At 54.7% G+C, this 25304-nt stretch overlaps 1 protein-coding gene across 3 annotated transcripts in view; it reads left to right on the top strand.

Moving 5' to 3' along the window:
- The window catches only part of LOC144949140 (leucine-rich repeat transmembrane protein FLRT1-like), a 42293-nt gene extending 22529 nt beyond the window's left edge, over nt 1-19764 (top strand). For 2 of the 3 annotated variants that reach the window (XM_078879017.1, XM_078879016.1), the window contains 3 exons: nt 4605-6828; nt 7474-7725; nt 15095-19764. In XM_078879017.1, coding sequence (XP_078735143.1) covers nt 6277-6828; nt 7474-7725; nt 15095-17221 — 2931 coding nt within the window. In that variant the 5' untranslated portion in view covers nt 4605-6276 and the 3' untranslated portion in view covers nt 17222-19764. The remainder of the gene's footprint in view (nt 1-4604; nt 6829-7473; nt 7726-15094) is intronic. The other variant, XM_078879015.1, reaches the window with a different exon arrangement.
- The last annotated feature ends 5540 nt before the right edge of the window (nt 19765-25304 follow it).

Raw genomic sequence — 25304 nt, 5'->3', positions numbered from 1 at the left:
CTCCCCGCTCTGTTTCTCTCTCCTCCCCGCTCTGTCACTTCTGCTCTCATCTCTCCCCATCACTCACCACTCTCTCTCCCCTCCCCTCCCCCTTAACTCTCCCCTAAAAATCTCTCTTCCCGCTTTCATCTATTCCACACCACAACCACCGCCGCCCTCTCTCCTCTATCGCTTTTCCCTCTCGCTCGGACTCCCCATCACTCATCTCTCTCCCCCCTCTCTCTCCCCCCAACGCTCTCCCACACCATCTCTCTTCCCTCTCTCTCCCTCCCCACCCAACGCTCTCCCACACCATCTCTCTTCCCCATCTCCCCCCCCCACGCTCTCCCAGACCATCTCTCTTTCCCTCTCTCCCCTCTCTGTCCCCTCTCTCCCCTCTCTCCCCACGCTCTCCCACACCATCTCTCTTCCCTCTCTCTCCCCTCTCCCCCCCCCCCCCACGCTCTCCCACACCATCTCTCTTCCCTCTCCCCCCCTCTCTCCCCCCTCTCTCCCCCCACGCCCTCCCACGCTCACCCACACCATCTCTCTTCCCTCTCTCTTCCCCCTCTCCCCCCCTCTCTACCCCACGCTCTCCCACACCATCTCTCTCCCCCATCTCTCTCCCCTCTCTCCCGCTCTCTACCCACGCTCTCCCACACCATCTCTCTTCCCTCTCTCTTCCCTCTCTCTTCCCTCTCTCTTTCCCTCTCTACCCCCACGCTCTCCCACACCATCTCTCTCCCCTCTCTCTCCCCTCTCTCTCCTCCCACACCATCTTTCTCCCCCTCTCTACCCCACGCTCTCCCACACCATCTCTCTCCCCTCTCTCTCCCCCCACGCTCTCCCACACCTTCTCTCTCCCCTCTCTCCCCCCTCTCTCCCCCCTCTCCCCCGTCGCCGTGGGAGTCTGGCGCCCTCTGCTGGACAGTGAAAGGGGGGGTCCCTCCTCCGTCCCACGCGAGTGTCCCAGGGTCACGCGTGGACTCCCCCACTGCCCTATCAGCAGCGTAGCAGAAGTGGTGGGGGGAGGGGTGGTGCCTTGCACCCCCCCCCCATTCCGCCGACAATCACCACGAGATAAATACAAACTAAAATCTATTTTTTCATTTATTCTGGCAGGTGAGCTGTGTAGCTGTCTTTCAGAAGCGGCTGTGGCCGTCACGGATGTGGTAGCTCGACGAAGTGGCGGGTCTCCATCATCGTCGTCGTCGTCGTGTGGAAATGTTGAGCAGCAGCCAAACACTCTGGACGCGGTGATGATGATGTCGGTTTTAGGTGTGGGGGGAGATCAACACTTGGGAGGACCCGGAAAAAAACCACGCAACAACGGAGAGAGAGAGACAGAGAGACACAGAGAGACACACAGAGAGACAGAGAGAGACAGAGAGAGACACACAGAGAGACACACAGAGAGACAGAGAGAGACACACAGAGAGACACACAGAGAGACAGAGAGAGACACACAGAGAGACAGAGAGAGACAGAGAGAGACAGAGAGAGACACGCAGAGAGACAGAGAGAGACACACAGAGACGCACAGAGAGACAGAGAGACAGAGAGAGACACACAGAGAGACAGAGAGAGACACACAGAGAGACACACAAAGATACACACAGAGAGACAGAGAGACACACAGAGAGACACACAGAGACACAGAGAGAGACACACAGAGAGACAGAGAGAGACACAAAGAGAGACCCGTGAGCGGAACGATGACGATGATGCGAGTTGGGCAAAGCGGAGGCCGCGATGTGGGAAAGCCTCGCCGGACCCGATTGCCACACCACCCCCTGAGCTGATCAATCGGCCACTCCACCACTCATGTCCTGACTACGCCGCTGATGCGTGTCAGCTGGACTTCTTGGGCACCGTACATAGACGAGCGTGCACATCGGAGATGCGGCACCATTCCGACAACCTCGCAGTAGCAGCAGCAGCAGCTGCAGCAGCAGCAGCAGCGGCGTTGGGCTCGACTATCAAACTATCGGAACAAAGACGGTGACCACCGCATCATCATCATCGCTCGGCGATTTCAGAGGCGCTGCTCCAGCGGCCGTCTGGAACGCTCTTCCCTTCCGATATTAGGAAGCTACTGTGGAGCTCTGGCACTTTGAAATCATGATCATCACCATCATCGAGATGACGAGTCATTTCTTTAGAACTGATCGATGTTGAGGTTAGTTTGTTGTCCTTTCACCGCAACTCCGATTAGTGCGGTTGGCTACGTACGGTGCGAAAGGAGTTCAACATACAGGATATCCATATGCATACTAAACTAAACTATTCCAACTTTTTATTTTACCAGGTAAGGCCCCACTGAGCTGTGTAGCTCTTTCTCAGAAGCGACCTGGCCATCACAAATGATAGCTCAACGAAGTGGACTCTTCATCATCATCATCTGTGTGGACATTCATAGCAGCCAAACACTCGGAACGCGTGGCGATGTTCATTCTACATGTGGAGGGAACAACCCGAGGACCCGGAGAAAAATCCACGCTACCACGTGGAGGGAGAGAGAGAGACGCAAACTCCAAATATACAGCAGCAGGCGTCAGGGTCGGAATCGAACCTACGACTTCCTGCACACCAGGCGAGGTAGTTAACATCTCATAGCCACCGTGGTGATGATGAGAGAGAGACGCAAACTCCAAATATACAGCAGCAGGCGTCAGGGTCGGTATCGAACCTACGACCTCCTGCACACCAGGCGAGGTAGTTAACATATCATAGCCACCGTGATGATGATGATGAGAGAGAGAGACACGCGAACTCCAAATATACAGCAGCAGGCGTCAGGGTCGGGATCGAACCCACGACCTCCTGCACACCAGGCGAGGAGGGAGTTAACATCTCATCGCCACCGTGGCGTCCCAAAACTCGTCTGATTCTTGAGACTCATACCGTCTTTGCCCAAATAAACACGGTGCGTGTGTGTGCGTGTGTAGCAGAGAGTAGGGAGCGGTGGAGGAGCGGTTGGCGCGCTGCGCTACGAACCCGGCGACCCGGTCACGATAATTATCTGAACCGGTCCCGGACCTACCCTAGGTCAACTCAGCCTCAAATGAGTGCCTGCTGCAGTCTGTCAAAACATCGCCACCGGGGAGACGTGTTGCCCGTGGCGGCCTTCAGAGGTGCTACTCGCTAACAGCACTTGCCCCGACAGTCTGTTGAGGCTACACGGGTGGAGGGGGGTGGGGTATCTTTGTCTGTAACGCACCGGGATGACGTCACTCGAGAGATTGGGGCCAGGTGGAGGGGAGGGGGAGGGGTTTTTGACGTCAAAACCGCGGGGGGGGGGTGCCGGTATCGACGTCACGCGAGATTGGGGCGAGGTTCACAATCTTTGGGTCTTTCGGTAAAGTAACGTGGATAGGTTCAAAGAGAATAACAAAAAAACGACGACGACGTTTCGATCACAACACAAGCGATCGTCATCAGCAGGACGACCGCTTGTGTTGCGATCGAAACGTCGTCGTTTTTTTGTTCTTTTATTGTTATTTTCTTCGAACGACGATGACGACGACGACAATGATGACGACGATGATGATGACGATGATGATGACGATGATGATGACGATGATGATGACGATGATGATGACGATGATGACGACGATGATGATGACGATGATGATGACAATGATGACGACGATGATGATGACGATGATGATGACAATGATGACGACGATGATGATGACAATGATGACGACAATGATGACGACGATGATGATGACGATGATGATGACAATGATGACGACGATGATGATGACGATGATGATGACAATGATGACGACAATGATGACGACGATGATGATGACGATGATGATGACGATGATGACGACGATGATGATGACGATGATGATGACAATGATGACGACGATGATGATGACGATGATGATGACGATGATGACGACGATGATGATGACAATGATGACGACAATGATGACGACGATGATGATGACGATGATGATGACAATGATGACGACGACGATGATGATGACGATGATGATGACGACAATGATGACGATGATGACGACGACGACGACGATGATGATGACGACAATGATGACGATGATAATTATGATGATGACGACAATGATGACGATGATGACGACGACGATGATGATGATGATGGACGACAATGATGACGACAATGATGACGACGACGACGACGATGATGACGATGATGATGACGATGACGACGATGATGATGGGCCCACTTAGTTGAGCTGTCATTTGTGATCGCCAGGTCGCTTCTGAAACAAAAACAAGGATCTCGACGCAGGGGTTGGTGACGCCACGCAGGGGTTGGTGACGTCACGCAGGGGTTGGTGACGTCACGCAGGGGTTGGTGACGCCACGCAGGGGTTGGTGACGTCACGCAGGGGTTGGTGACGCCACGCAGGGGTTGGTGACGTCACGCAGGGGGTTTGGGAACGCGCTGGCGAGGCTGGGAGTCATTGCCATTTAATTTCTTGACGCTGTGTTTTCTTCCCATATATATGAAAAAAATGTATACATTTCCGTGTGAAAACATCAATTGATGACCTAACCAGCCTCTCTGCATATCGCTGCGACTAATAAACAACAACAATAACACTGAGCCCTTGTCCCCTTGTCGTCAGGTGTTGACGCTGAGGAGTGGCGGACGAGGGAAGATGATGGTGATGATGGCGATGATGATGGCGATGGGGGTCGTGGGGGTGATGGGGCTGAGAATTTGAACTCGGCCACTCAAATGTGCACACGACGCTAGAAGATAACGACAAAAGCAACCTTGTTATAATCCGTTTATTGTCATCCTCAAACAATTCGACTCGTGTCACCAGCCCCTTGCGTGTGACCGAGGTGAGTAGCCCGCCCACCTGCAGCACGGGGAGACGCCAGGCGACGTGGGACGTCTCGAGGAAGCTCGCTCCGTGGTGGAGACGACGAGGAGACGGCAGACAGCTCGTCCCTGCAGTGACGGGGAGAGGGAGGCCGCGTCGGGAGACAGAGAAAGAGACAAAGAGAGACAGAGAGATAGACAAAGAGAGAGAGAGAGAGACGCACAGAGAGAGGCACACAGATACAGACAGAGAGAGAGACACAGATACAGACATAGAGAGACACAGATACAGACATAGAGAGAGAGACAGAGAGAGACGCAGAGAGAGACACACAGATAAAAAGCAAAGAGAGACAGAGGGAGAGACAGAGGGAGACCAAGAGAGAGCGAAAGAGATACAGAGACCGACAGACATCGATCGGCACCGCCACAAATAGGTGAAGTAATACTCTCTCTGCAAAGCAGCTGTTGTCGCTTGCGGCGGTGTAAAGTGTGGGGGAGGGGGGGGCAACTGCAGTCATCCCGACGTTTACTGGACGTCAGCTTGGTCGCGAGCGAGAGAGAGAGGGAGGGAGACAGACAGACAGACAGGACAGGGCGGGTGGGAGTCGTCAGCGAGACAGACGCCACTGTGGTCGAGGCTAGAGGAGTGGGGAGGAAGGGGGGCTGTGAGCCCCCCACCGTCTGGTCGAGAGTCGATGGAGGTCCCCCCGCTTCCGCCAGCAGGCGGGTGAGCGAGGGCGATTGCAGGGGCTGCGCCTCGAGATTTGTGGCGGCGAAGACGTCGCGATGGCTGGGCGGGCTTGAAGCTGTTGGGCCCTTTTTCACTTTGGCCCCAGACGCACAGAGGTCATCAGTCACTTCGAGGTCATCAGTCACTTCGAGGTCATCACTTCAAGGTCAGCAATCCCATCAAGGTCACTAATAACATCAAGGTCATCAGTCACTTCGAGGTCATCACTTGAAGGGCAGCAATCCCATCAAGGTCACTAATAACATCTACATCAAGGTCATCAGTCACTTCGAGGTCCCCAGTCACTTCAAGGTCACCACGTCGACGAGGAGGAGGAGGCTGTCACCCGCGTGGCCCCATGTCCCAGCACCTTCTGACGAACTTCGTCTTCCTCGCGAGCGATGTCGACCACTCGAGAGAAGGCTGCTCGGCAAGACGATGCACTGCGCAGAGAGAATTCGTGCAAGCCGCGGCGATGATGAGGTTTGGCAGTCGCGTCACTGCTGTTGCTGTTGCAGCCGTCTTAAGTGCGAATATTAATCATCAACATCATCGACATCATCAAGATCATTATCGCCAGGCAGCAGCAGCAGCGGATGGGTCGTTGTTCTGTGCGCTCTGTCAGCGGATATCGGCCACAGCCGGATAGCGATCAGTCTCAGAAACAACATCGACACCACCACCAACAACAACATCAACGACAACACCAACATCAACGACAACACCAACAACAAAAATGACATCTCCAGTCGAAGCCACAACACCCAACGCAGCTTCCAAGCCACAACAGTTCAGCCAACACCATCCACACCACCGACACAACCACCACGAACACCACCAACAACACAACCACGGTCAACACGACCACCAGCACAACCATCACCACCACCACCACAGCCAACACGACCACCACAACAACCACCACATCCAACATCACCACCAGCAGCACAACCACCAGCAGCACAACCACCACCAACTCCACAGCCACCAGCTGCACCGGCATCGGCCCCGCGCTCTCCACTCCCCATTGCCGCAGCTGCTGCCGCTCCTCGTGCTGCCGCTGCTGCTGCTCCGCTTGCCGCACGTGTCCTGCGGGCCGGTGGCGGCAGCCGCAGCCGCCTCCTCGTGCCCCGCGCCGTGCCGCTGCGACCGCAGCTTCGTCTACTGCAACGACCGCGGCCTCGCCGCCATCCCGTCGGGGCTGCCGCGGGGCGCCACCACCCTCTACCTGCAGAACAACCTCGTCAACAGCAGCGGGCTGCCCGCCGACCTCAGCAGCCTGCTGCAGGTGCGCAGGGGTGGGGGGGGGGCTTGTGGGGGGGAGGGGGAGGTGGTGGTGGGGGAGGTCGTGGGGGAGGTGGTGGTGGGGGAGGTGGTGGTGGTGGGGAGGTGGTGGTGGTGGTGGGAGAGGTCGTGGTGGTGGTGGGAGAGGTCGTGGTGGTGGGGGAGGTCGTGGGGGAGGTGGTGGTGGTGGGGGAGGTCGTGGGGGAGGTGGTGGTGGTGGTGGGGGAGGTGGTGGTGGTGGCGGAGGTGGTGGTGGTGGGGGAGGTGGTGGTGGTGGGGGAGGTGGTGGTGGTGGGGGAGGTGGTGGTGGTGGGGGAGGTGGTGGTGGGGGAGGTGGTGGTGAGAGGGAGATGGAGGAGGCTGGGTGGGGGAGGGGCGAGGTGAATTGATGGTTGACAAAGTGGCTGAGTTTGTGGTTGACTGCGTGAACGAGTGGGTGAACGAGTGGGCGAAAGAGTGTGTGAACGACTGAGTGGTTGATTGAGTCGTTGAATGGGTGAACGAGTGGGCGGTCGAGTGGGTGGGCGAGTGGGCGAGTGGGTGGTCGAGTGGCCGAGCGAGTGGACGGTTGTCTGAGCGGATTGCTCGATGCGCGCAGAGGGCTGCCGCCCGTTCACATCCCCCCTCCCCTCCCTCCCTGCCCCTGCAGGTAGACATGGTCTACCTGTACGGCAACGAGCTGGAGGTTTTCCCCTCGAACCTGCCGCGGAACGTGCGCGAGCTCCACCTGCAGGAGAACAACATCCAGACGGTGTCGCGCGAGGCGCTCGCCCACCTCCAGAGGGTAGAGCGCCTCCACCTGGACGACAACTCCATCTCGAGCGTGGGCGTGGAGCGTGGCGCCTTCCTCGAGTGTCGCTCCCTCCGCCTCCTCTTCCTCTCCCGCAACCACCTGAGCCAGGTGCCACCAACCCCGCACACCTGCCCCCCCCCCCCCCAGCCACCACCTCGAACGCGCCCACTCGGACACCCCCCACTCGGCCACCCGCTGTGCCATCCACTCAGCCACCTAATCAGCTACCCACTCAGCCACCCACTCAGCCACCCACTCAGCCACCCACTCAGCCACCCACTCAGCCACCCACTCAGCCACCCAATCAGCCATCTACTCAGCCACCCACTCAGCCATCCAATCAGCCACCCAATCGTTCACCCACTCAGCCACCCAATATTTCGTCCACTCAGCCACCCACTCATTCACCCACTTAACCACCCACTCGTCCACCCACTAAACCACCCATTATTTCACCCACTCAATCACCCACTCAGCCACCACTCCCTCAATCACCCATTCAGCCACTCACTCAGTCACCCACTCAACCACCCACTCAGCCACCCACTCAACCACCCACTCAATCACCAACTCGTTCACCCACTCAACCACCCACTCTTTCACGCGCTCAGCCACCCACTCTTTCACGCGCTCAGCCACCCACTCAACCACCCACTCAATCACCAACTCGTTCACCCACTCAACCACCCCTCTTTCACGCGCTCAGCCACCCATTCAGCCACCCACTCAACCACTTCACGCCGGGGTCCGCGCGGGCGGCGTTCAGCGTCGCGCTCGACCTCGCGCCGCGTCCTTCACCTGCGCGCGGTTTTTTTCTGCGTCAACTCGGGACGGGTTTTCCCGTGATGGCGTGGAGGAGGTCGTGATGGTGTGGAGGAGGTCATGATTGCGTGAAAGAGGGCGAGAAGGGGGGGAGGAGGCCGTGATGGCGTGGAGGAGGTCGTGATGGTGTGGAGGAGGTCGTGATGGCGTGGAGGAGGTCATGATTGCGTGAAAGAGGGCGTGAAGGGGGGGAGGAGGCCGTGATGGCGTGGAGGAGGCCGTGATGGCGTGGAGGAGGCCGTGATGGCTTGGAGGAGGTCGTGATTTTTGGGGAGGAGGCCGTGATACACTCAATAATCTTACACTGACTCACTCTCACATCATACACTCACTCACACAACCACTGACTCACTCTCACATCATACACTGACTCACTCATCATACGCTGACTCACTCACACATCATACACTCACTCACACAACCACTGACTCACTCTCACATCATACACTGACTCACTCATCATACGCTGACTCACTCTCACATCATACACTCACTCACACAACCACTGACTCACTCTCACATCATACACTGACTCACTCATCATACGCTGACTCACTCACACATCATACACTCACTCACACAACCACTGACTCACTCTCACATCATACACTGACTCACACAACCACTGACTCACTCTCACATCATACACTGACTCACTCATCATACGCTGACTCACTCACACATCATACACTCACTCACACAACCACTGACTCACTCTCACATCATACACTGACTCACTCATCATACGCTGACTCACTCACACATCATACACTCACTCACACAACCACTGACTCACTCACACATCATACACTGTCTGACACACACATCATACACTGACTCACTCATCATACGCTGACTCACTCACACATCATACACTCACTCACACAACCACTGACTCACTCTCACATCATACACTGACTCACTCATCATACGCTGACTCACTCACACATCATACACTCACTCACACAACCACTGACTCACTCACACATCATACACTGTCTCACACACACATCATACACTGACTCACTCATCATACGCTGACTCACTCATACATCATACACTGGGAGTGTCATGCTGCCAGCTACTCCACTCGTACATGTCATGTATATCGTTTATTGTGAAATTTGAATCACAGTTCCTATGACTACTGTTGTTACATTGTTTTTATAACTTTATTTTGGTGATTTCGAAAACATTTGGTGAAGCCATGTTTCTTGCGGAAGTGCGGAGTTGGCCTGAAAACTGTAATCTAAATTGTGTTATGGTTGTTATTGTTTGACTTGCATCACACTGGGATTTTTGCACACAGCGTTGTAATACGGTGTTTTTTTTCTGGAAGATGTGCTGGTTTATCCAGGATGTTTCTGTTGCGTGTCGTCGCTTTAAGATGTTCTCTGTTCAAATTTTGTTTGTTGCGGTTGCACCCGACTCAAGAGCCGCATGGCTCACAGGGCTCTACCTAATAAATTTAACTTGAAATGAAACTTAACCACCCACTCGTTCACCCACTCAACCACCCATTCTTTTACCCACTCAGCCACCCACTCAGCCACCCACTCAGTCACCCACTCAGTCACCCACTCAACCACCCACTAAGCTACTCACTCGTTCACCCACCCGCTCAACCACGAACTTGTTCAACCACTCAACCACTCACTAATCCACTCACACACCCCAAAGACAAAGTTGCGCAGTATAGCCTAAACAGACTGTTGGGCCAAGTGCTGTTAACAAGCAGCACCTATGCAGGCCGGCATGCCACACGAGGGGTCGGTGGCCAATTCCACGCCCGACCGCCTTTGTCTCCTGTCACCATGAGGGTCACCGTGACGGTTAGGGTCACCATGAGGGTTAGGGTCACTGTGAGCATTAAGGTCACCGTGACGGTCACCGTGAGGGATAGGGTCAATGCAAGGGTCGTCGTGAGGGTTGGGGTCACCGTGAGGGTTAAGGTCAGTGTGAGGGTCACCGTGAGGCTCACCGCGAGGGTCACCACGGTCATGCCTAGCAGGGTCACCTACAGGCAGCATTTTGTGGGTAGCACTCTGGTCAGGGGGCAGGCGACTAATGGCGAGCAGAGAGTCATGGAGTTCGGGGTTTAGGGTCAAGGGCCGTGTTCAGGGCCGAGGGTTGTGTTTAAGGTCGAGGGTTGTGTTTAGAGTCAAGGGTTGTGGGCCCTGTTTAGAGTCGAGGGTTGCGTTTAGGGTTGAGGGCTGTGTTCAGGGTAGGGGGTCATGTGTATAGTTGAGGGCTGTGTTTAATGCCGAGGGTTGTGTTTATGGTCAAGGGTGGTGTTTAGGGTCGTGAGTCATGTTTTGGGTCCAGGGCTGTTTCATAGTCGAGGGTCGTGTTAATGGTCGAGGGCTGTATTTAGGGTCAAGGGTTGTGTTTAGGTTCAAGGGCCATGTTCAACGTCGAGGGCTGTGTGTAGGGTGGAGGGCCATGTGTCGGATCAAAAGCTGTGTTGACGTTCAAGTGTTGTGTTCAGGGTCGAGGGCTGTGTGAAGGGTCGAGGTTGTGTTCATGGTCAATTCTTAATTTGAGGGTCGAGGGCCATATTCAGGGTCGCGAGCCTTGTGTACGGTTGATGGTTGTGTTTAGGGTTGAGGGTTGTGTTTAGAGTCGTGTCGTGTGTTTTGGGTCAAGGGTGGTGTTTTGGGTCGAGGGTTGTGTTCAGGGTCTAGAGCCGTGTTTAGGGTCGTGAGTCATGTTTAGGGTCCAGGGCCGTGTTCATGGTCGAGGGTCGTGTTCATGGTCGAGGGTTGTATTTAGGGTCAAGGCTTGTGTTTAGGATCGAGGTCCGTGTTTAGGATCGAGGTCCGTGTTAAGGGCCAAGGGCCATGCGTAGGGTCGAGGGCCATGTTCAGTGTCGAGGGCCGTGTGTAGGGGGGAGGGCTGTGTTTACGTTCAAGCGTTGTGTTCAGGGTTGAGGGCAGTGTGAAGGGTCAAGGGTTGTGTTAAGAGTCAAGGGTTGTTTTTAGGGTCGAGTGTCGTGTTTAGGATCAAGGGTGGTGTTTTGGGTCGAGGGTTATGTTTAGGGTGGAGGGCCGTATTTAGGGTCGTGTGTTGTGTTTATGATCAAGGGTTGTGTATTCAACTGTTGTGTTTAGGGTCAAGGTTTGTGTTTAGGGTCTAGGGTCATGTGGAGGGTCGAGGGTTGTGTTTAGGGTTGAGGTTCGTTTTTAGGGTCAAGGGTCGCGTTTAGGGTCGAGGGTTGTGTTTAGGGTCAAGGGTTGTTTTTAGGGTCGAGGGGCGTGTTTAGGGTCATGGGTCGTGTTTAGGGTCGTGGGTTGTTTTTAGATTCGAATGTCATCTTTAGGATCGAGGGTCAAGTTTAAAGTCGAGGGTTGTGTTTAGAGTTGAGGACCGTGTTCAAGGTCGAGGTCCGTGTTTAAGGCCAAGGGCAGTGCGTAGGGCGAGGGTCATGTTCAGTGTCGAGGGCTGTGTGTAGGGTAGAAGGTTGTGCTAAGGGTCGAGCGTTGTGTTTAGGGTAGAAGATTGTGCTAAGGGTCGAGGGTTGTGTTAAGGGTCAAGGTTTTTGTTTAGGGTTGAGGGCCGTGTTTAAGGTCAAGGGTTGTGTTTATGGTCATGGATTGTGTTTAGCATCGAGTGTTGTGTTTAGGGTAGAGGGCCGTGTTTAGGGTCAAAGGGCTTGTTTAGGGTCAAGGGCCATGTTAGGGTCGAGCGTCATGTTCATGGCCAAGGGCCGTGTGTGGGGTCGAGGGCTGTGTTCAGGGTCTATGGCTGTGTTCAGGGTCTATGGCTGTGTTCAGGGGCTATGGCTGTGTTCAGGGTCTATAGCTGTGTTCAGGGTCTTTGGCTGTGTTCAGGGTCGAGATCCGTTTTCAGCGTTGAGGGCCATGTTCAGGATTGAGATCTGTGTTCAGGGTCTATGGCTGTGTTCAGGGTCTATGGTTGTGTTCAGGGTCTATGGCTGTGTTCAGGGTCTATGGCTGTGTTCAGGGTCTATGGCTGTGTTCAGGGTCTATGGCTGTGTTCAGGGTCTATGGCTGTGTTTAGGGTCGAGGTCCGTGTTTAGTGTCAAGGGCCATGTTCAGGGTTGAGAGCTGTGTTTAGGTTTCAGGGCCGTGTGTAGGGTGCAGGGCCTTGTATAGGTTCGAGAGCTGTGTTCACTGTTAAGGGTCATGTACAAGATGGAGGGCCCTGTGTAGAGTCGAGGGTGTGTTTAGGGTCGAGGATTGTGTTTAGGGTTGAGGGCCGTGCTTAGGGTCGAAGGTTGTGTATAGGGGCAAGGTTGTGTTATGGGTCAAGGGTTGTGTTATGGGTCAAGGGTTGTGTTTAGAATCGAGGTCCATGTTCAAGGTCAAGGGTTGAGTTCATGGTCAATGTCCGTGTTCAGGGTCGATGTCCGTGTTTGGGGCCAAGAGGCGTATTTAGCGTCGAGGGCTGTGTTCATGGTCAAGGGCTTTGTTTAGTGTGAAGGGCCATGTTCATGGCGAGGGCCATGTGTAAGGTCAAGGGCCATGTTCAGGGTCAAGAGTTGTGTTCAAGGTCTAGAGCCATGTTTAGGGTCTAGGGCCATGTTTATGGCCGGGCGCCATGTCTAGGGTCTATGTCTGTGTTCAGGGTCTATGGCTGTGTTCAGGATCTATGGCTGTGTTCAGGGTCTATGGCTGTGTTCAGGGTCTATGGCTGTGCTAGGGTCTATGGCTGTGTTCAGGGTCTATGGCTGTGCTAGGGTCAAGGGTTTTGTTCTGGGTCGAGGTCAGTGTTCCGGGTCAAAGGCCTTGTTTAGGGTAGAGGGCCTTGTTTAGGGTAGAGGGTTGTGGATAGGATCATGGGTTGTGTTCAGGGTCAAGGGTTGTGTTCAGGGTCTAGCGCCATGTTTAGGGTCGAGGGCCGTGTTTCAGGCAAATGCCTTGTCTATGTTCGAGGGCTGTGTACAGAGTCTAGGGTCGTGTTTAGCTTCGATGGCCATGTGTAGGATTAAGGGTTGTGTTCAGGCTCGAGGGCCGTGGGTAGGGTCGAGGGCCATGTTTAGGGTCGAGGGTTGTGTTTAGGGTTGAGGGTTGTGTTTAGCGTTGAGGGTTGTGTTTTTGGATGAGGGTTGTGTTAGGGTCGAGGGTTGTGTTTACGTTCAAGGGTTGTGTTTAGGGTCAAGGGTTGTGTTTAGGGTCAAGGGTTGTGTTTAGGGTCGAGGCTCTCGAATCTAGCTGCCTGAGGAAAGAGAGGGAATAAATTCTCACGAGAAGTTGTTTGATTGATCCGTCTCATTTTTATGCATGGATGTTGAACTTCTTCCAAGAGCCGAATGGCTCACAGGGCTATACCTAATAAATGAAACTTGAAACTTGAAACATAGCCAACCGTGCTAACCTGAGGTGCGGACGGCAAGCACAACAAACTAAATACAAAGAGATGTTCTAAAGGAACGAGTTTGTCAATCGAGATAATGAATTTAAAGTGCGTAGCTTCAGTGGCTTCCAGTCGGCCGCAGAAGCGCATCTGAAAGTGCTGCTCGATGCGGTGATCACGTTTGATGCAAAGTTCCGTGAGTAAACATCACGGACGAGGTCACGATCTCGGACGATGTTGATCGAGTTCGTCGGGCCCACAGAGCACGCGAGCGAGATAACCCCGTCTCGGTTACAAATGAGCGCCCTGTTAACGTGATGAAGGGTGATGAGTCGCTCTCCGTGTGTTGAGTGTTTGTGGTGTGTGTATTGTGCTTGCGCATCGTGTGTATTGTGTTCGGTATATATGTGTGTATTGTGTGTGTTTGGCGTGTGGTGTGTATTGTGTGTGTATCGTGTGTGTATTGTGTATTGTGCATGTACTATATGTTGAACTTCTTTCACACTGCACATAGCCAAGCGTGCCAATCGGAGGTGCGTGTGTATTGTGTGTGTATTTATGTGTGTAGTGTGTGTACTGTGTGTATATTGTCTTGTGTAAAGTGTATGTATATATTTTGTGTATTGTATGTGTATTGTGTCCATCATGTGTGTGTGTACTGTGTCTTCTGTACTTCTTTTGCACTATACGTAGCCAACCGTGATAATTCGAGGTGTGTATAGTCTCTATTGTGTGTGCATTGTGTGGTGTGTGCATTTTGTGTATTATGTGCATCGTGTGTGTGTGTGTGGTGTGTGTCTTGTGTATTGTGTGCATCGTATATGTGCGTGTATTACGTGTATTGTGTGCATTGATGTGTGTATTGTGTATGGGTATTGTGTCTGTACACACATACATGCTCACCTCCGTTTATCTCCCTACGCCACCCCTCGTATCTTCATGACCCAATCAACGCCCGAGTTTGACGTAATGATCATGTTCTGTCTGATAGATCACGGTCACGTGAAAGTTAATTATTGCACGCGATGCGGTGCTAAACAGTAACTCCCTGTTTTCGCTTTATCGTGGTTTTTCTTTCATGCAAAGTTTTTGCTTAATGCACACCACGCCTGCTGTAACGCGACGAGTCTAACGCATGGCGGACTACTCGTGACAATGCGAGTCTGTCGTGTGATGGACTACTCACTATAACGTGGGTCTAGCGTGTGATGGACTACTCGCTACAACGTGGGTCTAGCGCGTGACAGACTAACCAACAACAAACAAACCCCCCCCCCCAACACCACCACCGCCGCTAACGGAGCGAACCACACTTCTCCACCCCCCCCTCCCCCACCAGGTGCCGGAGCGCCTCCCCACCGGCCTGGAGGAGCTCCGCCTCGACGACAACCGCATCGGCCACATCGACGGCGAGGCGTTCGCGGGCCTGGCGAGCCTCCGCCGCCTCGTCCTCGACGGCAACCTGCTGAGCGACGGCGCCTTGGCGGCGGACACCTTCCGCCGCCTCGGCTCGCTCGCTGAGCTCTCGCTCACGCGCAACTCCCTGGCGGCGCCGCCCTCCGGCCTGCCCGGCGCAAGCCTCCAGCGCCTCCACCTGCAGGAGAACCAGCTGAGCCGCATCCCCGCGGGCGCTTTCGCGGGCCTCGGGCAGCTACGGCGACTCGACCTCTCCAGCAACAACCTGAGCCACCTGCAGCCCGGCGCCTTCGAGGGCCTCGACTCGCTTGTGCAGCTGCTGGCGCGCAACAACCCGTGGCGCTGCGACTGCTCCATCGAGTGGGTCCGCCGCTGGCTCAACTCGCGGCCCGTCAACGCCCGCGGCCTCATGTGCCAGGGGCCCGACGAGGTGCGCGGGATGTCCATCAAGGACTTGGCACCCGAGTCGCTCTCGTGCTCCGCGAGCTCGGGAGGCGACGGCGCCGGAGGGGGAGCCGGGAGGCATCGGTCGCGGCTCACGAAGCAGCAGCAGCCGCAGCCGTCGGGGCCAAGGCTGTCCGGGGAGGCGTCTCGCCCCTCGCCATCCGATGGCGCCGAATCGGCCCCGGCCACCGCAAAACCGCTGCCATCGCAGTCCCTCACCGAGTCCGCCACCGCTACCGGCGGTGCTGGTAGTCCCGGTGCCGGTGCCAGTACTGGTGGCGGGAGAGGTGGAGCGAGCGGTAAAGTCGGTGGAAGTGGCGGAAGAAGAGGTGCCGCGTTCAGCAACAACGGCGGCGGTGTTGGCGGTGGGAACTTCACCATGACCGTCCACCCCGCGGGCGAGGGCAGCGTGGTGGTGGGCTGGCACGGCCCTCCGGACGTGACGGCCTACCAGCTCACGTGGTCCAAATCGCCGCCGCAGCGCAGGCCGCCGCCGCCACCATCGCCGCGTGGCCACCGGGAAGGCGACGGCAGCCCCGGGAGGCCGGCGGCGGCGCCGGTGCGCGAGGCCCTGGTGGCGGCCGACCGCTCGCGCTACGTGGTCACGGGCCTGGAGAGGGCCGCCCTCTACACGCTGTGCCTGGCACCGCTGCGGCGGCCACACCGGGCGCGGGCGCCGCCGCCGCCGTCCCGCAGGACGTGCGCGGATGTGAATGCCACGGCGGGCATGGCTCCCGTCACCGCCAGGATCGCCGAGTTCCCCAACGGCGGCGATGGTGGCGAGGGAGGACGAGGAGGCACGGAGGAGGAGGGGGAGGAGGCAGAGGGGGAGGAGGAGGAGAAGAAGGGGGAAGGGCCCGCGGGCCCGCGGCCGGGCCTGGAAGGTGGCGGCGAGCCCTCGCAGGGCTGGACGCTGCCCCTCGCCGCCATCGTCGGTGGCGCGGCCGCCTCTGTGCTCCTCGTGGCGCTGCTCGCCAGTGCCTGCTGCTTCGTGCACCGGACCGGGAGGCCGCATGGGAAGCGGAGGAAGGGAGGAGGAGGTGGTGCCGGAGGAGGAGAAGGAAGCAGAATTGGGGCAACGGTTGGGGGAACGGCGGTCGGTAGGCTGGGAGGCGAGGACGGACTCGGGCTCGGAGCCGGTTCATTCGCTGGTGGCTGCAGCGGTGTCGGCGGTGGCGGTGGCGGTGGCATTGGGTCCGCGCGAGGCTATGGGCGCCCGCGCAAGCAAGCCGATGACTACGTGGAGAGCGGCACCAAGAAAGACAACTCCATCCTGGAGATCGGCCCTCGCGCCAACTTCCAAATCGTCCCGCTGACATCGGCAGCGACCGGCGCCACCGGCATCGTGGGTGGCGGGAGGCCCCACATCGTGTCCGGGGTCGGGGTCTGCTGCTGCCGGCATGGAGAGCGGTGCGGCCTGCACAAGGAGGCGGTGGCCATCCGGACGATCTTCCCCACAAACGGGACCATCCTGTATAAGAACGACGGGCGCAACGGAGGAGGAGGTGGCAGCGGAGGACACGGAGGAGTCGGCGGCGCGGTCAGCAGAGCGATGTTCATGGATGAAGGGGCGGTGGGCGACATGGGTATGGCGAGGTTGACGTGACGAGAGGCGGACGGGGATTTGTTGGTGGGCCGAGGTTGGGGAGGTGGAGGAGGTTGTTGAGGCTGAATCTCTGGTGAATTTAAATTCGTGCGTGGGCAGCTCTGGAATAGTTAGAGGCAGTGCGCACTCACGCGCTCGTCATGCACAAGTGCATCTATATCATTCACAACAACCGCCGTTCGCCACTAAGTGGCGGTGACGTCGCCACAGTGCTTGTGCCAGGCTAGGTGCGCCCCAGAGGCCATCACGAGAAGTGCGGAAGGTTGTCGCTGATGCTGGTGGGATGAAGTCACGGGACAGACCCAGGTGCCATGGGTTGACTGACTGGGATGATGCAATCATCTGTGCTCCCCACTGTGTCGGCAAGGCACAGTGTACAGACATGCATTCACACACACACAGTGTATGCATACACATGGTGTGCACAGAGGCTGGAGAAATACATGTTATAAACGTACATATAAACGTACGGACATACAGGTGTGCATACACTCGAAGTCCATAAGAAACGTACACACACAGGCATATGTGCACGTGCAGACTTACACATGAATACACACACGCAAATAGATGTTCACACGTTCTCGGATGCCCATACAAATAATCGCACGCAAACATACACACGCGAACAATCTCTTAGTAACACGCTCCAGCTTCAGAAGATGCTATAAATCCTCAGAATGAGCAGGATTTGGCAGCTCATCATCATACATAATACTCTATGATTGACGAGCAGGGCAGTCATTCCTTAACCGCACCCGGGCATCGATCAGCCTCCCCTTGTATCTGCTGCTCCAGATGGAAATTCCTCTGCTACAGCCATGGAAAACTTCTCCCACTACGTGGTCAAAGAAGACGTTCAATAATGTAGGGGCCAGAGGACATCCCCTGTCGCAACCCCAAGGTGAACAGGAAATGGCTCTGACTCCCGGCCACGCAGCTTGACCTGGGCCTGCCCACCACCATCATGAAGGTCCGTAATGACTGTGAGATTGAGGGATGCCGAAAGCACAAAGAATAACCCAGAGCCCTGGCCCTGGTCAGGTCAATACAGAAGAGACATCCGTCTTGTTGACAACTCTGTTGTAGCAGCGGAACAGAGAATGCGGCATCACCGTCTTGAAACCACAGCGGGGCCTCCGCAAGCCTCTCCTCAGCGCGCTGCCTGGCAAGGGCGGCGATGTTGAATAATCCTTGCCAGAACATTTCCCGGCCTCACACTGAGGAGGGAGATGCCCCAGCAGGTGCGGTCCCCCTTCTTGTAAACGGAGTTACGCGTCATCAAAGACAAAGATCCTCCGTATACCCTGAACAGACTGTTGGGGCAAGTGCTGTTCGCGAGCACCTATGAAGGCTGGCACGGACCACGAGGGGGTGGGTGGCCAACACAACCCCCGGCCGCCTTTGTCTCCCTAGTGGCGATGTTTACACACCACACCAGGTACTCATTTGAGGCTGAGTCAATCTAGGGGAGGCCCAGGGCCGGTTAAGATAATCGTCACTGGTGTTGGCCGTGAGCGGGAATCAAACTTGGCCACCAGGTTCGTAGCACAGCGCGCTAACTGCTACACTAGCGCTCCCCACGGAAGCATCATCCCACACACACGCGCGTAACTCCGCCGCCGTTTGCCACTAAGTGGTGGTGACGTGACCACAGCGCGTGTGCCAGGCTGGGTGCACCTTGAGGCCACGTCAAGTGCCCGAAGGCTCTCTGCTGGCAGGAGGTCACCGGACAGACCCATTCTTGGTATTAGAGAGGAATGGATGATCATCTTTACAAGAATACAACCTTTACAATAATGATGTATAACTTGAATTACTCTGCAGGGTTACGTGATAATGCCTGTAGAAGACAGTGCAACAAATAGGTTATTGCAGCATATTTGTGTTGACTATTGATTACGCTTTGTGTTGTGTGTGGGCTTCACCCGGGTGACCGGATGCCTTCCACAAACCCACAGGCACCCACACACAAACCCACAGGCACCCACAGTCATCCACACACAGGCACCCACACACAAACCCACAAGCAGCCACAGACACCCACACACAAACCTACAGGCAACCACATTCAAATCCAGAGGTCACCTACAAACAGGCATCCATACACAGGCACCCACACACAAACCCACAGGCACCCACAGTCATCCACACACAGGCACCCACACACAAACCCACAAGCAGCCACAGACACCCACACACAAACCTACAGGCAACCACATTAAAATCCATAGGTCACCTACAAACAGGCGTCCATACACAGGCACCCACACACAAACCCACAGGCACCCACAGTCATCCACACACAGGCACCCACACACAAACCCACAAGCAGCCACAGACACCCACACACAAACCTACAGGCAACCACATTCAAATCCATAGGTCACCTACAAACAGGCGTCCATACACAGGCACCCACACACAAACCCACAGGCGCCCACAGTCATCAACACACAGGCACCCACACACAAACCCACAAGCAGCCACAGGCACACACACACAGGCACCCACACACAAACCCACAAGCAGCCACAGGCACACACACACAGGCACCCACACACAAACCCACAAGCAGCCACAGGCACACACACACAGGCACCCACACACAAACCCACAAGCAGCCACAGGCACACACACACAGGCACCTACACACAAACCCACAAGCAGCCACAGGCACACACACACAGGCACCCACAGTGAAAAAGTGAGGACTCTTAAGGGGCCGGGACGAGCGTCGTCCATCATGAAGCAAGAGCCGGTCGAGTGAACCAGCCCACCAAAACGACGGGAGAGAACTAACAACAAATACAGATATTGCTACAACGACGACCACTGCACCGAACGCACGGAGTGACGAATTGAAAAAAAACGATGCACAAACGCGATTCGCGGCGCCACTGGGACATCGGCTCGGGCAGGTCACCTGGGGGGGGAGCGGGGGGGGGGTAGCGGACACAGCACACCTGGCGGATCGTGACGACTGAGTGTGTGACGCTGTACACCACGTGACTCTGGTAGTCGGGGAGACGCTTCCGTGAGCATAGCACGTGGGAGGAGGGAGGGGCTTCCTGGAGTCGCTCGTTCACTTCCTCCCTGGGACAAATGGGGGGTGAGGGGGGTGCGAGGAGGTGGTCTGGGGGGGGGGGCTCACCACGTGACCTATCGGATCACCAACATGGCCACCGCCAACACCAAGCGCAGGGTTTATTTAAAAACAACGAGTTCCCGATGGGCCAGGTCGGCACTGGCGGAGCCAGCGGGGGGTGGGGTGGCACGTTACCCCCCCCCCCAATGATCCGATCGAAATTAGGGATTTCGATCAGATCATTGGGGTTTATTAGTAATAAAGCGGCATTTTGCGACCCCCACTGCCACTGTGTAGCATATTATTATTATGTGCCAGGGACTCGATGAGATGATAGGACAATAGTCTGAGTCCATAATAGGCAATAAGTAACGGCAAAGCAGTTATAAGTGACTCACAGAATTGTGCGCAGTTGCGCATACAGGACACGACTTCCCTGAAGGCATTCACCTTCAGCGAGCGCGATGCCGATCACACAACGCGGTTCCAATTCGACCCTCGATCGATGGCTGCGCCATCGCCGCACACGCGTCAAATAAAAATCAAAGGACAGGTCCTTACTTACTAACAACTCCTCCATCATTTTTCATTGCTGGAGGGGTTGCCCCCCCCCCCCCCCCCCCTGACCTGAAAATCCTGGCTCCGCCATTGCAGATCGGCCATTCGGGAAGTCCTCGTGGTTGCTTTGTTCTGTCCTTAAACACGCGCGCACGCGCACGTGGTTAACGCACGCGCACGTGGTTAACGCACGCGCACGTGGTTAACGCACGCGCACGTGGTTAACGCACGCGCACGTGGTTAACGCACGCGCACGTGGTTAACGCACGCGCACGTGGTTAACGCACGCGCACGTGGTTAACGCAGACCCCCTCCCCCCGCGTTGGCCACATTGCAGGAGCCGTGACGTCACCTGCAATTGACGTCGCTTCCGCTGGGGGCAGTAGATTTCTGGAATTCGTCCAATGTTGCCTCCTCTCCCTAACCCCCCTCCCTCCGTTCCCTACTCTCCCCCCCTTGTTCCCTTTCCCACCCTCCCATCATCTACAACGGCTCTTCCTCTTCTTGAGATCCGATTCCCCTGCAAACCTTTCCGAGTGAATCGATTCGTATGCAAATGAGATGCAAATGAGACGCGACACTGGATTGGGCACGGCGGGACCGGCGACGCTGAACGAGATGGCGAATCGGATCGCGACCGCGGAATCGATTACGAGGCTGGTGGTGATGGGGGGTGTTGGGGGGAGGGGGGTGAATTTCACCCAGCAGCCACTGGTGGTCGAGTTCGATTATAACAACTATATTACGTAATTACTTAGTTATGTATCCTGGTAGAGGCAACGGCGAGCCGTAAAGACTCTTATTCAAGAGGGTCCTGCCACCACTACATTGGTGTTTTATTATTTTATTTGTAATGATGCGTTCAGACCTCAACGAATGACGAGGTCGCGTTTGTTATTCACGTGGGGAGGAGAGAAACCGCAGCAACCCCGGAGGGAAACCCCCCGCCACGTACGAGGGTGCAACGCTCTATCCCTCCGCCGTGTACAGATGGATGGAACGGATGGAGATTAGCCCACACTCTCTGCCCTACCGCCTTCTCCTGTCAGAGCCAGGGGGGCGGCTCCTCCTCGACCCCCACCCACGGGTCAAGAAGGGAGTTTCACAAACACCATCCGTGTGTGAGCCACCAACCCCTCGCGTCCCGCGACGCGCCCCAACCTCGCCAGACCTTGGTGGCCAGGCTCAGCGGGATGCGATCATGGCCAATACAACGCAGGGACGTGCAGACAAGCGACACTCGCCGCCGTTGTACTGCACCGCTGCGCACCTATGTCACCGACGCTGCCCGCCTTCATCCAAACGCCCGTGTTGACCAGCGCGGTGAAGTATGGTCTCAGCAGTGTCAACGGCTGTGGGTGGTGGCGGTGGTGATGATTGATGGAGGAGGGGGGGCGGGGTGGGGGCAACTATCAGATTGGATCCAGCCGATTGCCGGCAGCCTGTGGAGAAGCCGAGTTCTGGGTCGGTGCTGGTAGTGGGGGGGGGCGGTGGTGGGGGTGGGGCGGCTCTCACTGTGTGTGTGTTGTGGATGTTATCATATTGATAACAGGGGCGTGGGGTGACGTTACTCTTCCAGCTGCCTGCAGGTAACCTACCTTCCCTGGCACCCCCCAAATCTACCACCTCCCCCCCCCGCCACCCCCCCCCCCCGTAATCTTCCTCATCGCATCCCTCCCTCCCCATAGTCGTCTCGTGGTCGCAGTGATTCCCACGTGGCTTTTGGGGTGCCGGGGGGTCAGTCCTTTTCCGCCACTTCTATCTGTGAACGGGGCCCCCCCTCCCTTCCTCTCCCCCCAGACCCCCTCCTTCCAACAGCCCCCTACCACTGTCATGCCCCCCCTCCTCGCCCACCCCTATCCATGTTAAAGCTTCCATCTCAAAATCAGTCTTCCTCTGCTACCAAAACCTACCATGACTCTGATATCCCCCCCCAGCACTTTGCACCCCCCTCCCCACCACCCCTCCCACCTCCACCCTCCCCACCCCAATGTCTCACTTCCTCCTCCGTTATAGGAACCGAGCGAGGCATCACCACGTCGCGGTCGGGACTCGCGCCCTACCCTCTCCCACGCGTCAATAACTCCTCTCGTGCCACGTCCCCAGTTAAATTCCTCTTACTTCCTCCATTACTTCCTTACTTTATATCTTACTTCCTTACTTCCTCCATTACTTCCTTACTTCCTCCATCGCTTTCTTACTTCCTTACTTCCTCCATTACTTCCTTACTTTATATGTTACTTCCTTACTTCCTCCATCGCTTTCTTACTTTCTTACTTCCTCCATCACTTTCTTACTTTCTTACTTCCTCCATCACTTTCTTACTTCCTCTATTACTTTCTTACTTTCTTACTTTCTTACTTCCTCCATCACTTTCTTACTTCCTCCATACCTTTCTTACTTTCTTACTTCCTCCATTACTTCCTTACTTTCTTTCTTACTTGCTCCCTTACTTAATTCCTTCCTTACTTCTTTCGCTCCCTCCTCTGCTTTCTCTCCGAGTTAGTCGCTTCTTGCCATTCGGGTCGTGCGGGAAGATTCAATTTTTTACACTTCCCTTCTCGCCCTCCACCCAACCAGTCCGCCCGTCACGAGTTTCGTGAGGGGCATCGCGAGGTCGTTAATAACAATTATTATAATAATAATCGTCGTCAGTGTAACATCATCAGCAGCAGCAAGATCATCAGCAGCAGCAGAATCATCAGCAGCAGAATCAGAATCATCAGCAGAATCATCAGTAGGATCAGCATCAGCAGCATTACACTGGTCAACAAAACAAGATTCTGGCCTGGACTTTTGCAGCTGTTTTAGACTAATTTCAGGGTTCTGATTCCAAATCTGATCTCAAATTTGCTCTATCACATCTCATTTTTATGCTATAGGCATACCCCATTTTCATTCATTTTACCCGAAATTAAGTTGTTGCGAGTCAAATTAAGTTGTTGCGAGTCAGTGACTGCTTTAGTGTTAAAATATGGTTTAATGTAGATATCCACATTTATTTAATATTTTTCTTCTGCAGGGCGTGATCTAACAATGGCTACAACATCCGAAAGAAGGAAATGCAGTAATGACCCAGATATCTTCTGCTACATCTGTGGCAGCTTCACTTTTCAGGATCAAAGGCGCAACATCAATACCTCTATCAAGAAGGTTTATCTTGCCTACTTTAAAGTACGACTTGGAGACCAAGACAAAAATTGGGCTCCTCACAAAGTGTGTAAAACCTGTGTTGAAACTTTGCGATCATGGTCTAAAGGAAAGAATGCTAAGCTGAAGTTTGGTGTGCCAATGGTTTGGAGAGAACCTACAAACCATTTGGATAACTGCTACTTTTCTGCCTTGTCAATGTAAAAGGTTTCAATAAGAAAAACAAACCACACTTACAATACCCAGATATCCCATCTGCCAGACGACTAGTTGAGCACTGTGAGGAAATACCTGTGCCTGTATTTACTGAGTTACCAGAGATTGATGTTGAATCCCTCAGTTTACCTGCTTCTACAGATGATGATGATGATGCGCAGATCGAATATACGCCATCCGATGCAGATTGTGATAAAATGTCTCTGTTTAGTCAGCCTGGATTGAATGATCTTGTAAGAGATTTGTATTTGCCAAAGCAGTCTGCTGAATTGTTGGCTTCCAGGCTGCAAGAGAAAGGACTACTCAGACCTGGCACTAGTGTCTCCTTTTATCGTAACAGAGAATCAGCACTGCGAAAGTACTTCCATTCAGATGGTCAACTTGTTTATTGTAATGATGTTGGAGGGCTTCTTCTCAATATGGGACTGCCCGCATATGTTCAAGTGAATGGAGACTTTTTATTGACAGTAGTGAAAGGAGTTTGAAATGTGCGTTACTTCACAACAGAAATATATATGGTTCAATCCCAATAGGACACTCTGTAAAAATTAATGAAGAGTATGCCAACATCAAGATTGTTCTGGATAGATTGGAATACCATGTTCATGGATGGCTAATTTGTGTTGATTTGAAAATGGTTCATTTTCTGCTGGGTCAGCAAGGAGGTCACACCAAATACCCTTGTTTCCTGTGCTACTGGGACAGTAGGGCTACATTAGAACACTGGGTTAAAAAGAACTGGCCACCAAGAATCAGTTTGACACCTGGTGACAAGAACATCAAGAATGAGCCTCTGGTTGATAGGAATACAATTGTATTTCCCCCACTGCACATAAAACTTGGGTTAATGAAGCAATTCGTCAAAGCTCTTGATCACTCTGGAGACTGCTTCAGCTATATATGTTCAATCTTTTCAAGTCTCAGTGCCGAGAAGAAAAAGGCAGGAATATTTGATGGCCCTCAAATAAGAACACTTATCAGGGATCCACACTTTGTTACAACAATGACTGCGGCAGAGGCTAGAGCTTGGAATGCATTCTATGATGTGGTGCGGAATTTCCTTGGGAACAG

Source organism: Lampetra fluviatilis, chromosome 52 (assembly GCF_964198595.1).
Source record: "Lampetra fluviatilis chromosome 52, kcLamFluv1.1, whole genome shotgun sequence".
In the NCBI taxonomy this organism is placed as follows: Eukaryota; Metazoa; Chordata; class Hyperoartia; order Petromyzontiformes; family Petromyzontidae; genus Lampetra; species Lampetra fluviatilis.
The sequence above is the reverse complement of the archived record's forward strand: the minus strand, read 5'-3'. Positions and strand labels throughout refer to the sequence as shown.